General features: G+C 47.5%; 1 protein-coding gene across 8 annotated transcripts in view; it reads right to left on the bottom strand.

Moving 5' to 3' along the window:
- Positions 1-1454: 1454 nt before the first annotated feature.
- The window catches only part of LOC146334166 (SLAM family member 9-like), a 40287-nt gene continuing 26505 nt past the window's right edge, over positions 1455-15236 (bottom strand). For 5 of the 8 annotated variants that reach the window (XM_084823891.1, XM_084823894.1, XM_084823892.1 and 2 more), the window contains 5 exons: positions 14703-14741; positions 9518-9567; positions 7428-7532; positions 6053-6151; positions 1456-2636 (listed from right to left, as the gene is read on the bottom strand). In XM_084823891.1, the coding sequence (XP_084680017.1) occupies positions 2550-2636; positions 6053-6151; positions 7428-7532; positions 9518-9567; positions 14703-14741 (380 nt within the window). In that variant the 3' untranslated portion in view covers positions 1456-2549. Of the gene's footprint in view, positions 2637-6052; positions 6152-7427; positions 7533-9517; positions 9568-14702; positions 14742-15236 lie in introns of all 8 variants that reach the window. The other 3 variants (XM_084823897.1, XM_084823898.1, XM_084823890.1) reach the window with 2 other exon arrangements.

The following is a 15236-nucleotide window of genomic DNA, read 5'->3' as shown; positions in this document are numbered from 1 at the left end:
CCTTGTGCTGGGCTTGCCGGGGGTGGGGACTCTGCAGAGGCGTAAGGCACCCGGGGCCTCAACCTGGGATTCCAGCAGCCAGGCCGGGGCGTCTCACTCGCTGCACCATTGGGGCAGCGCTTGGGCAGAGGGAGCAACTGGCCTGATGGCTTCTGCCGTGCAGCGCCACCCCGCAATGGCCAGAGACAGCCTGGTGCTCAGGCTTCCTTCTTCGCTCAGCTGCAGCAACTTGTTGCCCTCAGCAGTAGCAATGCTGATTCCCCCTCTTGCCCCGCCTTGTCTCGCCCCATGCTCTGCCCGGCCCGATCCTGGCCACGCTGCCAGCCTGCTTGGACCAGGCCATTGCCTCTGATAGTCCTGCTGGGCCAAGGGTGCAGAACCTCAGGTCCAGAGGCCAAACCGGGCCCTCTGAGGGTCCCAATCCAGCCTCTGCGGTCCCCCAGAAGGCCAAGGACCCCTTCCTCTGCTCCCACCCCTTTTCCACCAGCCACCAATTCCTTGGTGGTCTCCTGGCTTTCGGCGACTTCGCCCCATTCTGAAAGGTTGACATGCTTCTCCTGAGGCCGAGTCACCAGCAGGAGGAGCTGGAGGTACCAGCAGGAAGGCCCCCGCCCCGCACCCCGGAGCATCTCCAAAACAGAATTTGGTCCTACGGCTGAAACTGAGGTGTGACATTTCTGTACTGCTAAAGCTCTCTGGGCAGTTCACGAAACAGACCTTAAAACCATAAAATTAATTTTTGTGAACTGCCCAGAGAGCTTTGGCTATTGGGTGGCGTAGAAATGTAATAAATAAACAAACAAAGAATAAATAAATAAATAAATAAATAAATATAAGAAAGAAAGAAACTAAATAAATACAGTACAATAATATAGTAAAAAAAAAGAAGTTCTGCATCCCTGCACTAGGCCCTGGCACACACATGCACACACACCGCCCCCAGGCCTTTCCAAAGTCCTCTAGTCCCTGCTGTGGCCAGAAGAGATCGTCGGGGAGACCCAGGCCATCTGTGCTGGGGGGGGGGGCGCTCCTGGTCCACTTGTCCCGCAGTCACGGGGAGATGTTTGATCGTGATGCTGTTGGCAGAGTTGGAGCATGAGCACAGAGAGAAGGGATGGCAGAACAGAGACGGCTGGAAGCAATGACAGAGCGACGGAAGGGTGGATCGAAAGTAGGGCCGGACCAAAACATTTTGCTGCCTGAGGCGAAGGGCAACATGACATGCAGTGGCATGGCACACGTATACCTCTTCCCTGCAGAGAAACGGATCGGGCTGGCAGCTGAATAAAGAGCGGCGACGGGAAAGCGCCCTTCACTGCACCCAAGGGCAGCGCAACAGCTCAGGGGATGCAGGGCGGGCCAGGCACACCTGGCCCCGCCCTACAACCCCTCCCCAACACTGCCCAGCCCCCAGCACGCGCTGCCTTAGGTGGCCACTTCATTCTGACTGATAATAAGGCTGGAGGATTCTTTATTTATGCATTTATTTAAAAGACTTATATCCTGCTTTTTGAGCACAAGATCTCCAAAGATAGGAGACAAATCAAAACATTACAAATATTCATTTAGTTACCTGGCAGTATTTGATTGGTTTTACTGTACCATCCTGTGCAAACTCTTGTTCAACCATGCATGACGATTCTGGATTATTATGTTTTACAGTATTTTACTAAAATTAGCATATATGGACAGCACCCAGCTGGGGAAGGCATAAAACCAGTAACACAATATAAAACAAGTGTAACAAACTCAGTATTTTACTTCCAGAGAAATGGCAGAGGTAGCTTGGTATGGCTGGGTTAACTCTTCCAAGAGGTTCCCTGATAAAAGTACAGAGGCCGAGATTAAAACTGCTGATCACATCATCTTCCTGCTCAGTTTTGTGCAGGGATAGTGCAACTATTTGTGCACTTTTTCAAGGGTGTGGTGATGTGGGTCTTGAATGAATGCACTATGTAGCGAAGTGAACCGCTAGGGTGAACAAGGGAAAAACAACAACCTGAAAAATTCAGAGCCCGTTGGAGCAAGCGAGGACCAAGAAAAGCGGCTGCCAGTGGCACCTCAAGGCCAGGTTTTGCCTCAGGCCCTTCAGACATGGCTGCAGCCAGGTGGGACCTGTTTTTCTGTGAGACATCCAAGTCAGCGGGCAGATGGGGGCTGGGCCTGGACGCTGCAGGCACATGGGCTGGGTCGACTGCTGGGAAGGGGCTGGTTACAGGGGGAAGAGCATATGGGATCAGCCCAAGCGGTTGCACCATTCAGGCACAGCGCCCAGCCATGTGGCACCGCACCACGGAAAAGCAGCTCCTGGGGGGCTAATCTATCTGAAGCCCTCTCTGGCCAGACGGGCGTCACCTGGAGTCAAGGAGTGCCTGAACTGTTTACAGATCTTCGTCAGCTAGTGCTACAGGTCTTAAGAGGCACATGTTTGTCTTCTGCTCTGGTTTGGGAGAGGGAGCTAAGCAACATTAGACGCTGGCACTCCTCAGGCAGTGACGGGCACCTTCTGCTGCTCTGTCTCACCCGTCCTTTTGTGGTCTGGGACGTTCCTAAATAATGTCATTGTATTCCGGTCCTTTGGGAGGTTTGGGATGGTTCACTGTTTCATAGACTGTCTTGATGTCTTGGTCTTCATCCTGTAAAAGGAAGCAGACACACACCCACACAGGTTGTTAGGAGGGTCAGTCTGTGTCTATCCAGAAATGGGGGCCTGTTTGCACTGGACCAACTGCAGTGAACAGGAGAACGTAAGAGAAGCTTTGCTGCTGGATAAGACCAAGGTCTTTCCCACAATTGCCAGGTAAGTAAGTCTGAAAAATCCACAAGCATGGCATGAGAGCAATAACCCCCTCCCCAGCTGCTGTCCCCCGCTCCCACCAGGATCTGGCATTCAGTGGTATTCACACAGTCTCTGAATGTGGGCCCCCATAGCCATCATGACTAACAGCCATCAGCATGCCACAATTATCTAATCCCCTTTTAAAGGCATCTGAAGACTCTGAGCCAAAAACAGAACGAAGGTTATTCACAGAAGGGGCAACTGTTTTTTTTAAGTAATCAGCAGCTGTAGGGGGGCTTGTCCTGGATCAGGGCTGTGGCACGGAGGATGGGGGCTTTAAACCCTTTATGCACACCATGTTCCCAGTCCGAATCTCATACATACCCAAGAGCTATTATCTGCATTGGAAAAGAGACTGGATTTGTGCCAGATTGGGACCACAGTAGGGAGGGGCACATTGCCAAAGCCCCAATCCTTCCGTGCTGCAGAACCAACCCAGATCAGGGGCCCCACAGCTGCTCTGTCAAAAACAAAACGACAACCCACAATTTTTTGGTCCTTGGCTGGTGGCCTTTGCTACATTTGGCAGTGAATTTATGGCAGTGAATTCCATAAATTAATTCTGTGTCATAGAATCATAGAATCATAGAATCATAGAATAGTAGGGTTGGAAGGGGCCTACAAGGCCATCGAGTCCAACCCCCTGCTCAATGCAGGAATCCAAGTCAGAGCATCCCTGACAAATGGCTGTCCAGCCTCGTCTTAAAGGCCTCCAGTGTGGGAGAGCCCACCACCTCCCCAGGTAATTGGTTCCATTGCCGTATTGCTCTGACACTCAGGAAGTTTTTCCTGATGTTCAGCCGGAATCTGGCTTCCTGTAACTTGAGCCCATTATTCCGTGTCCTGCACTCTGGGATGATCAAGAAGAGATCCTGGCCTTCTTCTCTGTGACAACCTTTCAAGTACTTGAAGAGTGCTATCATATCTCCCCTCAGTCTTCTCTTCTCAAGGCTAAACATGCCCAGTTCTTTCAGTCTCTCTTCATAGGGCTTTGTTTCCAGTCCCCTGATCATCTTTGTTGCCCTCCTTTGAACCCTCTCCAGCTTGTCTGCATCCTTCTTAAAGTGTGGTGCCCAGAACTGGACACAGTACTCCAGATGAGGCCTAACCAGTGCTGAGTAGAGGGGAACTACTACTTCCCGGGATTTGGAAGCGATGCTTCTATGAATGCAGCCCAAAATAGCATTTGCCTTTTTTGCAGCCACATCACATTGTTGGCTCATATTCAGCTTGTGATCGACGACAATTCCAAGATCCTTCTCGCTCGTAGTGTGGTTGAGCCACGTATCCCCCATCTTGTAACTGTGCATTTGGTTTCTTTTTCCTAGGTGCAGAACTTGGCATTTGTCCCTATTAAATGCCATTCTGTTGTTTTCTGCCCAGCGCTCCAGTCTATCCAGATCACTTTGAATTTTGTTTCTGTCTTCCAAAGTATTAGCTATCCCTTCCAATTTTGTGTCATCTGCAAATTTGATCAGCATTCCCTGCACCTCCTCCTCCTCCATGTGAGGAAGTACCTTCTTTTGTCTGCCTTGAATGTACTATCCCTCCATTTCTGCAAAAGTCCAAGTTCTCTTATTAAAGGAGAGAATGAAAAACTTCTTTCTGTCCATTTCCCCACCCTATGCATAATCTTATGGACTTCTATCATGTCCCCTCCTGACTCGTCTTCTAAAAAGCCCGAGTTGCTTTAGCCTTTCTTTGTAGGGAAGGTGCTTCATTTTGAGGGCTCTCCTTTTCTGCACCTTCCCCAGCTCTGTGAAATCTTTTTTGAGACAACGAGAACTGTACACAGTATTCCAAGTATGTGCTCATCACACACACACACACAGGGCGAGCCTCGCAGCTCCTGAAGGAGAAGGAGAGGGTTTCTGACCAGGAAGGTCCAGGAGCTAATAATACCAGCACAGTAAAGGCAGCAAGAATGCCTGCCTGGATATATTCTAGCTCTAAGGATATGCTGGTACCATGACTGGAGCTGTGTGCAGGTTGCATTAAAGAGTGAGACAGAGACCAGTCTGGATGTCAAACAACCCATGGTCTGTTAACTGTGGGATGTTTGGGAGTGTGCAGGAGCATGGGAGTGTGTTAGCTCCCAACTGCTCAGCCACTTCTGCTTTGCTAAGTAACCCAGGGACAACCCATCCCTGGGCTGTTCTCCGTGACATGGAAACCCGGAACTCTTGGTTGCTGACCCATGGTTTGTTCTTGGGTTAAAACTTTGGGATGTTTATCCCCCATCAACCCAGATTTCCAGGTTTGCACAGCACAGAGAACAACCCAGGAACAGGGGCATCCCTGGGTTGTTTATCGACGTGGAAGAGGACCAGCGGCTGGGAGCCGGTGTGCCTGCGCGCTCCTGCCTGCTCCAAAGCAACCCACAGTCAACAAACCGTGGGCTGTTTAATCATACAAACTTTGTCAGAGGGAAAGAGAGAATTATGCAACCTGTATATAGATTGGCAACTTGAGGATATTTGCATGACTTCTCTTGCGCTGTGTAATGTAATTTTTACCACTTTACACAACTTATTCTGAGGGGGATTTTGGTCACGAAGAAGGGCAAGGAGCCATGAATTGCACTTAAGCCCTGTATCTGACCAGGGGAAACTTGTTCAGCGGTAGCCCTATGCAGGCAGTCACCTGCTCGCATGTAGGGGGGCATGGGTGCGCATGTAAGCCCTGCCTCCAGTGTTCCCGCATGTCCAGTACCAGGTCTTGAGGGGCTCTGTAAACACGTTCAGCTGAACGCATTTACAGAGCCCTCTTCAGACCTTGTGCTCAACATGGGAAGGTCTAAGCAGAAGCTGGGTGTGTGAGGATGCTGCGGGCAGGATCCTGTGTGTGTGCTCACGTCCCCTTACACACATTAGCCCTACACACGAGCAAGTGAGTGCCCGCATAGGACTAGTATCTTCTTCCGCTTCTGGGAGGCATCTGTGCCCACTCACGTGCAAGCACATCTCTGCCACCATAGGAAGCTGAATGTAGCAGCCAAGACCCCATTCATGGATGTAAGATTTTATGCAGGAAGTGGAATGTTGCGCTGCAGCTTTTGCTCACGCCTTCCCTCCCCACTCCCACAGATATTCAACTTTCCAGACCATAAGCCTTGAGTGGTATCAAGTGGGCCTTTACTTGGGCCAGTTTACTCCCTTGCACACTGCAACCACCACCACTTGTGAAGAAATAAATGCTTTAAAAGCCACATGCCTCTTGCAGCTTGATCTCCGAGTAAACGGTTTTGTCGTTCTCCTTCATGGCTCCCCATCCTTCCATGTGCATCTTCTCATCATCTGTTTGCAAAAGATTCTGGGAAAGAGAAGCCATGAAAGCAGTCAAACTGGAAAGGACGAGGCCTTCCACAAACCCAGCTATCAATTCCCATGCATCTCATGGAATCATGTAAAAGAGAGATCTGGTTTCCTAGAGAGTCTGTGCAAAAAGCAAGGTACTTTTTATTACTAAAACTTATGGAATGTTACGAGAAAGTAGGCATGGTCCAATATGGGGCAGCAGCCTCCTCTCCCTTTTTTACATACGGTGATTTTGTTTGTTTATAGTAAGATGGTAGGAATTTTATTTGGAAGAGTTTGGGGAAGATTCCTATGCGTTTACTTTAAGCAGCTGAATCAAATCTTTTGTTTTCTAATAACAGTTTAATAATTTCTGAAGCAATTATGTGAAATTTGCAGAAAGCACCCGAGTCTCTTGGGGAATTTCGCTAAGACAATTTTTCAGGGGGGTTTCATGTGGGACAGGAAGCACAGGCCACGTGGGGTTCTTGTCCCTCCTCCATCTTTGCATTCTGAACTCATCCAATCTGAAATCATCACAGAAATGAGGCTGGAATCCTAGGGGGCTTCCAAATGGTGAGCTCGTAGTGCTAACAGTCAGAAAGCATTGTGCAGTTAGTTCTTCCATCTTTTCTTCCGTAATGCAAAAAAGATGGAAGAAGCGGGGGGGGGGGGGAATACAGAAGGGCTACAAGTAGAAAGCAACATCATCTGCACCCCCCTAAAATTATGTGAACAAAGCAGGGTGATGGTGCAATAAAAGCCTTGTCTGGAAGCCCCCCAAGACCCCAGACCCAGCTCCAGAGCATCTCTACACCAGCCTAAAATCCCACATTTAAAACAGGGCTTTCTGCTTCCATTTTAAATGCAGGATCAGGGGATGGACTCCCTTTACATGCACTTCCTCCTCCCCTCCGCCCTCCTTTTCCCCTTATCTGAGTCTTCGATATGTTTCATTATACAACTGCTAGATGGCACTGTGGTCTAGCGCCTCTTATAGCGAGTTTTCCTTTTTCTTGAAGGAACTCAAGCGCTGTAATTTGATAGCTCATTATCGCCAGTCTTTTAAAAAATGGAATGAAGGTCATTTAGTGCGGGAGATGCCCTGGAGGCTGACGACGTCATCTAAAGGACCTGTAAATTTCTGTGAGTAACCAATCTCGACAGCAGCTCCATGTGAAGAAGCCCTCAGGCTGTTATGTCACAATCCTGCTGTTTTCCAGTTCAATTATTCCTGGTCTCAAGCTCCATTTTGGTAATGTAGACTGAACAGAATGTAGTTTTTTTCCTACCAGTTTGGGATGGTGCACAGCACTATAGACGGTTTGGGATAATTCCTTGTTTGCCTTCGTTGTTTCTTTTCGCTGTTTTGTTTTCGGTGTACTGGTATCCTGAGACTACAAGAAAAGAGAAAGCCGCAGCGTTTACTGACTTTTGTGATGCTCTCAGCCACTGTATGTTGGAAGGAAGCAACAAAAACATAGAGATGGCACCTGTTCATTTTTACAATGGCTTTATCACCACTACAGCACCTTGGAGTAATTCCCCCCTAAAATATCTGTATGAACTGAAGGCTATTTTATTTTTTAAAACCACAGGAACATTTCCAGTCCTCCAAATGGATAGAGAAGGGGATGGAGCTGCCCAAAGAGGTAGGTCTTTCCTGTTTTGTCTCCATGATCTTGGAGGACTGAGCAATGAATGCTGGGATATCAGCTGGCAAACCATCTGTGGCCAGAAATGTCGCCATGGCAAGGTGACATATAATAAAAGGGCATCTGGATATTCCTTTATTTATTCAAACATTTTGAACCCTTCATCCTTAAAGCAATCAAAACACCTATTTTATTCACAATAAGATAGAGAAGGTAACCAGTACACTTAAACAGACAAATATCAGCCAGCGAAATGCCAGGGTAAACCAAAGGTTTTGAGCCGGTATTAAGACAATTACAGTCTTGGTGCCTGTCGCACCTGCATGGGCTGCGCTGGACAGGTATTCCATAGTCGAATTTATTGAACGTTGGTGACCAAAATATACCATCACTGTGTCATTACCGGGAAACCTCAAGCAGCTTTGTTGCACACCTGATGTTTATAAAGTGTATTTATGGGAGATGAAAAATAAAACTTTGCACGGTTTTGGCTTTGAATGGTGTTATTTTTTTTAAAGGTGTGATCATTGCAAAATAGCAACTTAACTCATTTTTTTCTTTCTTGGTAAAGCAAAAAGGCCTTGAGAGACCAGCGCCTCCCACTGTTTCCACTGCTCCCTCTGCAGTCATCTCAGGGTGCCTTTCAACAGTACCATCTGGACATCAGCAACAGTACTGTGCATGCATGCGCACGTGCGTGCACGCGCTCTCCTTGGCTGCCCTGCAGTTATGGCCCTCTGGAGACACACCGAAGCCCGCCCATGAAATCTTTCAAAAGCGTGGCAATACCTCCTTGTTTGGGCATGCCTTCGGGGCTTAGGGATAAATCAGCAACGGTGGGTAGAAATGCCACTGATGTTTTAACACAATCACATTTTATTCTGGTGTGCTGGGGGCGTATCTGTTTTTGACATCCTGTCTAAATTTTGAGTCTCATTTCAGGGAACATTACTGCCTATGCTCACTGTGGGGGAGGAGGGCAACGTGACCGATAGTGTGCAAAAATCAGCAGCGGAGAAAATGCTCAGCAGTGATGGGCAGGAGGACAAGGAGGTGAGCGCTGGCATCCCGTCCGAGACCCCAGACACTGTAGACAGTGCTGAGTGAGATGGACCAACAGACTGATTTGGCATAAAGCTGTTTCCTGGGATCCTCATTAGACTGTCGCCAGCAGTGGTGTGGCGGAGCCTGGGCACCCAGGGTCAAGGTCCTGGGACATTCTGATGAGCAGGGACACTGGTGTTATCTGCCACCCCCTCTGGCATCCCTGTCCCTCTGAGCTTAGCTGCAATCCTCATAATAGTGGGGGTGGGACGGAGGGGATCAATTTTCCCAACAACAGTATATTATTGTGAGCTAGCTCTGTTTTAATGCCAAGTTTTGGGGGTGGCTTGGTCTCCAATGTGTAATTAAGACCCATTAGCTTTATAACAGACCTACAAAAGACATATCACACACACACACACCCCCACACACACGGATCAACAGAACTGCCTGCCTTTTTAGAATCTCTTGGGGCATGGTTACGGGGCCTGTTAGGAGGGGCACTTCAGCATACCTTTATGTGTTTATTTATGACATTTGCATACCACCCAAGAGCCAAAGCTCTCCGAGCGGTTCATAACATTGCCACTCTGCGACTGATCACCAGCGAAGGAACGTCTGAGTAATGCAATTTCTTTGTGTGGATAATCATGCAATGTCTTATTAGATTCATCAGGACTTACCTCAGGAACATTTCCAATTAGGTCATACACAGTTGTGCACTCTTTGGACTCTGCAAAGAAAAATCGTGGACGTTAACTGAATGGGCCTCAGCCCCATTCAGAGACCTCCCTTATTAGGATCACTTCGATGGCACCATTGGTGCTCATGCCTCCTTTCAGAGTAACATAAGCATAAGGCCCCCCAACGGGCACTCCTAAATCCCATTTCCTGCGATCATTGGATAGTATCCAATGGCACTCCTACACAGAGTAGACCCATTGAAGTGAATGGGCCTAATCTAAGTAGGATTACCATTGGATACTGCCCATTGTCTATTCTAGGCAGAAGGTACAGCCCTCTTTCTTTGGGATATATAATCTGGCCACATCTGTCATGCAGTCCTCCAAACGAAGGAGACCTGTCCAAAGGGAGGCAGCCCTTTTATTGGTTTTCTGTGCATTCCTGGATGATCCCCCACCCACCCACCCACATACAATGAATTCTGGGATATCTGCTGATATCTGCATCTAATGACGTGTCCATGAAGTTTTATGCCAAAATAAATTGGTTCGTCTTTAAGGTGCCACAACACGCTTTATTGTTTTGGCTGAAAATAACATAAATCAGGATGTTATTGCTTATTGTGGTCAGTATTCATTAGAAAATGCAGTTAATTTAATCAAAGGGCTCAGTTTTAAAGTGGTGTTAAACACAGGAAACAGAAGTAGAGAGGCACAAACGAGCAGGTGGGCCTTTGCAAACCCTCGTGCAAATGAAAGCAGAAAGAGCCGATCAGGAAGCTTTGCAGTTTAATCATTTTTTTTATTTCACACTGAAAACAAAACAACAACCGAAAAGAGAAAGAGGGTGACATGCAAAATTCTTCATAGGGCGAAATACAACAAATAAGCATTTACCCTTCAGAGGCGAATCAGCTTGAAGGCATGTTTAATTGTCATGGTCCTAAACCAGGGCTGGGCAACTTGATGGGACTGCAGCTCCCATCAGCCCTAGTCAGCATAGCCAATGGTGAGGGATGATGGGAGTTGTAGTCCAAAAGATCTGGCATGGCCCACCCCTGACCTAAACCAAGCAATCCTGGGAAAGGGTAGGAATCCCCAGTACCCATGCAAACTACAATTCCCAGGTTCCCCTGAAGGAAGCCTGAGCAGTTTAACCAGTTTTACATGTTTGTATACTTTTTGGGGTAGAGAAAATAGATATCTTGTTCTGGAACTCACAAACGTATTCACAGTGGTGACTGTGGTCAGTTGCTTATTTTCAGCATTAAACATTTTCAGCCCATTAACTTTAGTTGCAGTGTCCTGTACAAAATCCAGTTTTCAGCCATGATGTCCAGCAGAAATTGACTTTTTCTGGTGGTTCCGCAATACACAGTCCATTTACATAGCAAAACAGTATTTTTACATCACCACAATGGTTGTTCTTTGTACAGCGGGTCTGAAGGTCTTGCCTTTTCTTCTGACTGTACATTCCAGGGTACAGAATTTTTACATTTTTGCTCATAAATTTGTTTGTTTGTTACACTTCTGTACCGTCCAATAGCCAAAGCTATTTGTATTCACATTTTAATCATGCAATTGATAGCATTTTCTGGTCCCCTGTGGTTTTATAATTGCTGGTTTTTGCACCAAAGTGTAGGGGATGTCGTAACGCTATATGGCTTTTTAATTCACATTTCCAAATGGCACAATACGCAAAGGAAGAACACATAAAAATCTCTATAAAAGGGATCAAAGAAGAGGGCGAACTCTTTCAGTCTTATTTTAAGGTGATAGGGGAATTCTCACAGCTGGCACCTACACAGCCCTGGACATTATGGGCATGCTGTTTCATTTCCCCATCAGCCAGCCAGCCAGCCTCTCCAAAGTGTGGTGGTCTTTACTTGTCAAACTGACCTACATGGAAGCTTGAGTTGTCAAGTACAGTCTCGTCCTTTGAACCAATGCCAGAAACAAAGTCAGAAATTATGTCAGTTTCCAATTTCCTCCTTCATTTTCCAATCAGAGGTAAGGTATAGAATGGTGCTGCGCCCTCCAGATATGTTGCATGACAACACCCAATGATGTTGGCTCCATTTTAAAATGTTTTTATCTAATTTAATTATCAGTTTATCTTCCTTTGCATAAAAACTTGTATTGCCGTTGCTGTGAAGCACCCAGAGAACTTTGGCTATTGGGTGGTATAGAAATGTAATACATAAATAAAATAATAAACAGTCCATTCATACAGTTCATTCATTCCCTCCCACCATCCCCAGTCAACATTGCCAATGGTGATGGGAATTCTCCTTCAGCACATCTGAATTTTGTCTAACGTACACATTTTTTTGCAAGCAGTTTCTCTAATATGTATTTTTGAATGTCAAATTCACTAATATGCACATTTTAGTGTGCACTTTCTCCTAATATTTTGATCGGAAGTTCCACTGCAAAATTCAGAGAACTGCGAATTAAGAAGGATAACCACGTTTCAGTTTGTGTGTTGGCTCGAATGTGTGAAATTAGGTGAAATGCGAACCAAACGAATTTCTCCCCCTTCCCTATTTATTACTTGTGCCAAAGGCTGTATGGGGGGAGGGGGAGTCGGTTTTGAAGAATACCAGGGAGAACATCTATTTCAGCTGTTGCAACATTTGGGTACCTGTCACTGGAAAAGCATGGCCCCCTTTTGTCGCTATCTTTACTAGCTGGACTGAGGTATTTTCTCAGCATCTACTCTTTTTTTTTTCTTTTTATTGCAAAAATATATTTTTAATTGCAAAAATATATTAAAATACATAAACAAAGATTCACAGTATTCTGGTGGGAAAGCAAGGGAGCTGCAATGTGGGGGAGGGAGGAAAGGAATACTGAGTCATAACAATTGTGTGCGAGGGGTGTGGGCATCATCCTGCGCCTAAGGACCAACAAAAACTTGCAGCCAGCTCTGGGGAAAGGCACCAAGGGAGGAAGAAGAGGGGTGCAGAAGCCCTCCTATCCCACTCAGGGATCTGTAGCATCATACACCTGCCGAGTAATCAGGAGACAAATTTTAACCTGTGGTTAAAGCACTACTTAATCAGTCATGTCTATTCACTGTTCAACGCTTGAAGCAGAAATGTGTGTGACTTCAACTTTGAAAGTGCCCTATTAAATAGAATTGGATTTAATAAATAGAATTGGTGTCAATCAACAGGCCCAGCTAGACTGTGACCAGGGATGCTTCCAGATGGGGGCTCTAGCACTTTGTACATCTATTCCATCTTTTGCTCCTTAACGGATTTTCTGCATTAAGGAAAAAATGGAGGAAGCAGTAGGAAGAGACAGGAGGGTCATGAGTCGAAGACAACAATGTCTGGACCCCCTGTAAACTCCCATGAATGTGGCACGGTGCTGGTGCTGGAAAAGCCTAATCTGGAAGCACCCACAGTGCAAAGGGGGCTAGCCAGGGGCTTGGACCTATAGTTGTTGTGCCAGAGGGGGAATCTGGACAGGTACAGCTTCTGCTGCAGGGAGAAGAAAAGCCGTGCCACCTGCCATTCACTCTTCTCGACAATTATTCAAGCCACACATAATAGTAAGCTTAGAGGAGTGCGGCTGGATCAGACTAAGAGTTTTTTTACACGAGGCATTTGTTGTGTGGTCATCATCCCATACTCACAGTTGTTTACAGGTTCTTTAGATGATGTCATGGCCCTCCAGTTTCGCTTCTGTTTGTAAACAGCACTTTCCGCCAGTTTTTTTTAGAGCAGGGAAAATACGGCATTTAATTGTGAAAGCGAAAGAAAGCATGCTTTTCCCTTTGTGTATTGCACTAGTCTGCTATACCACAGTGCCACCTAGAGATCATGTGGTGGAAAAGCAGGAAAGGAAATGCTCCTCACCTAGCACGCGAAACCGAAAGTAGATGCAGTGGATTAACAGCCTCATGTAGAAAAGCCCAACAATCTGTGCCACTCTAGGCCTCCAGAAAGCCCAGAAGCTGTCAGGAATGAAATTGAGCATGTGGCGATGTCTGGCAGCTCAGATTCGGAATCAGAATGGGAACATCCAGAACAGAGGGAGGCACCCTCCCTAGTGAGCCCAGATACGGCGAGACTTCCTTCCCAAGACCTTGACACACAGATGGCCCAGCCTGAACAGCTCCCCCATTCCTCCACCATGAGAACCCAGGTTTCGGAGGAGGAGGAGAGCGAGAGGACTGCCTGAGGGATGCTAGGGTCCGTTGCAGAGCAAAGTGGGAAAAGGTAGAGGCAGGGCTCAGACGCTCCGCCAGGCTGGCCACTCATGGAAGCCAACGTAGGAGGCGCCACCCTAAGGGAGTGGCCTCCCTGCGAAGCAGGTCTGGTCGAGAAGTTAATGCCCAGGTTGCTGGCAACTTCTCTAACTTCCACTTGGCCTCCTCTATTGATATTCGTAGATGTGTGGATTAGCTGTTTCATTGCAATCTCAGAGCTTCCCAGAACCTGCATGTGCAAAGAAGCGATGTCCTAATAAAGCAGGGTTGGCCTGAAGCCTGTTTCCCGGAGTGTGTTGATTGTGCAGGGGGAGGACGAAGGAACATGACAGGAGCCGGCAGTGAATGCGACAGACGCTGCCCCTTGCTGTTTATCCCCCCCCCCCCCGAAACTGGTATTGAGCAGCAAACTGTCTCTGAACATGGAGCCATCACTGTGACTAGCAGCGACGGCCAACGGCAGACGTGGCCTCCGTGAATTTGCCCAGTCCCCTTTCAAGCCTCCGAAGGTGCTGGCCATCACCACAGTTAGTTTGGGGCAGTGCATGCGTTAGTTATGCACCCGGTGACGGAGGCCGCCCCTTTCCCTGCTTGTCCTGAATCTTTTGCCAGCGAGTTTCACTGGGTGACTCCACTGGGTTCTAGAATTAGGAAAGAGGGAGAAAAACAACTCTCTCTCCACTCTTCGGTACACCATGCATTGTTTTACGACCCTTTGCCTGGTGGAGCCTACCATGTTGCTGGCTATCCCCTTCTCCCCCATGCCCAGCTGCTTGCCTTTCCCCCCGTAAGCTAAAGAAAACAGCCGTCAGAGCCCTTCCTTGCAGGCCCTCAGGCATCTTGCTGTTCTTTTCTAGCGCTATTCAATACCCTTTTCTGAGACGAACCTTCCTGTCCTCTTCAGTGGCTGCCTGCTCTACCAGGGTGGAGGCGGGGGAACAGTAAACGCGGGGCGGGGGTGTTTACCTGAGCCGCTTGCAGAACCTTGAAAGCTCCCATGGGCCCCTGTAGAAAGAAGAAACAAACTGAAACACAGGAAACGAGCAGAGCAAAGATAGGCAAGGATGTGTAACTCTCATTTCCTCTGGTTTTTGGTTTTCAAATAGCTTATCTTCCTGTTCCCGTATTTGCGTGAATTAAAAAGATTAGCGCCCAGGGAACACAAAAATGCAATGCCTAGAAAAATGATGGATACAAAACTGTACTGGGTTTGTACAACAATTCCTAGTAGGGTTGCCAACTAACCAGGAACAAAACCTGGCCAGCTTGCTCTTATGCCTTTAAGCAGCGGTTTGCTCTGCACAAATCAAGAAGCTTTTCACAGCAGGCATCACTTGCTAATATCAGTAGAACATAGGCTGCTAAAGGCACAGGAGCAGGGGCTGTTCCAAAAGTTGGCAACCCAAGCTGGGGCTGTATTGTCACACTTTGGCAGGTAGGGAGAGGAAGATCTTCCTGGCCTCACAGTGGCTATACCACCCAGAAACCCAGATGCTGACC

The sequence above is a fragment of the Heloderma suspectum genome, chromosome 17 (assembly GCF_057233095.1).
Source record: "Heloderma suspectum isolate Gila_16-S chromosome 17, 16-S_ref, whole genome shotgun sequence".
In the NCBI taxonomy this organism is placed as follows: Eukaryota; Metazoa; Chordata; class Lepidosauria; order Squamata; family Helodermatidae; genus Heloderma; species Heloderma suspectum.
The sequence above is the reverse complement of the archived record's forward strand: the minus strand, read 5'-3'. Positions and strand labels throughout refer to the sequence as shown.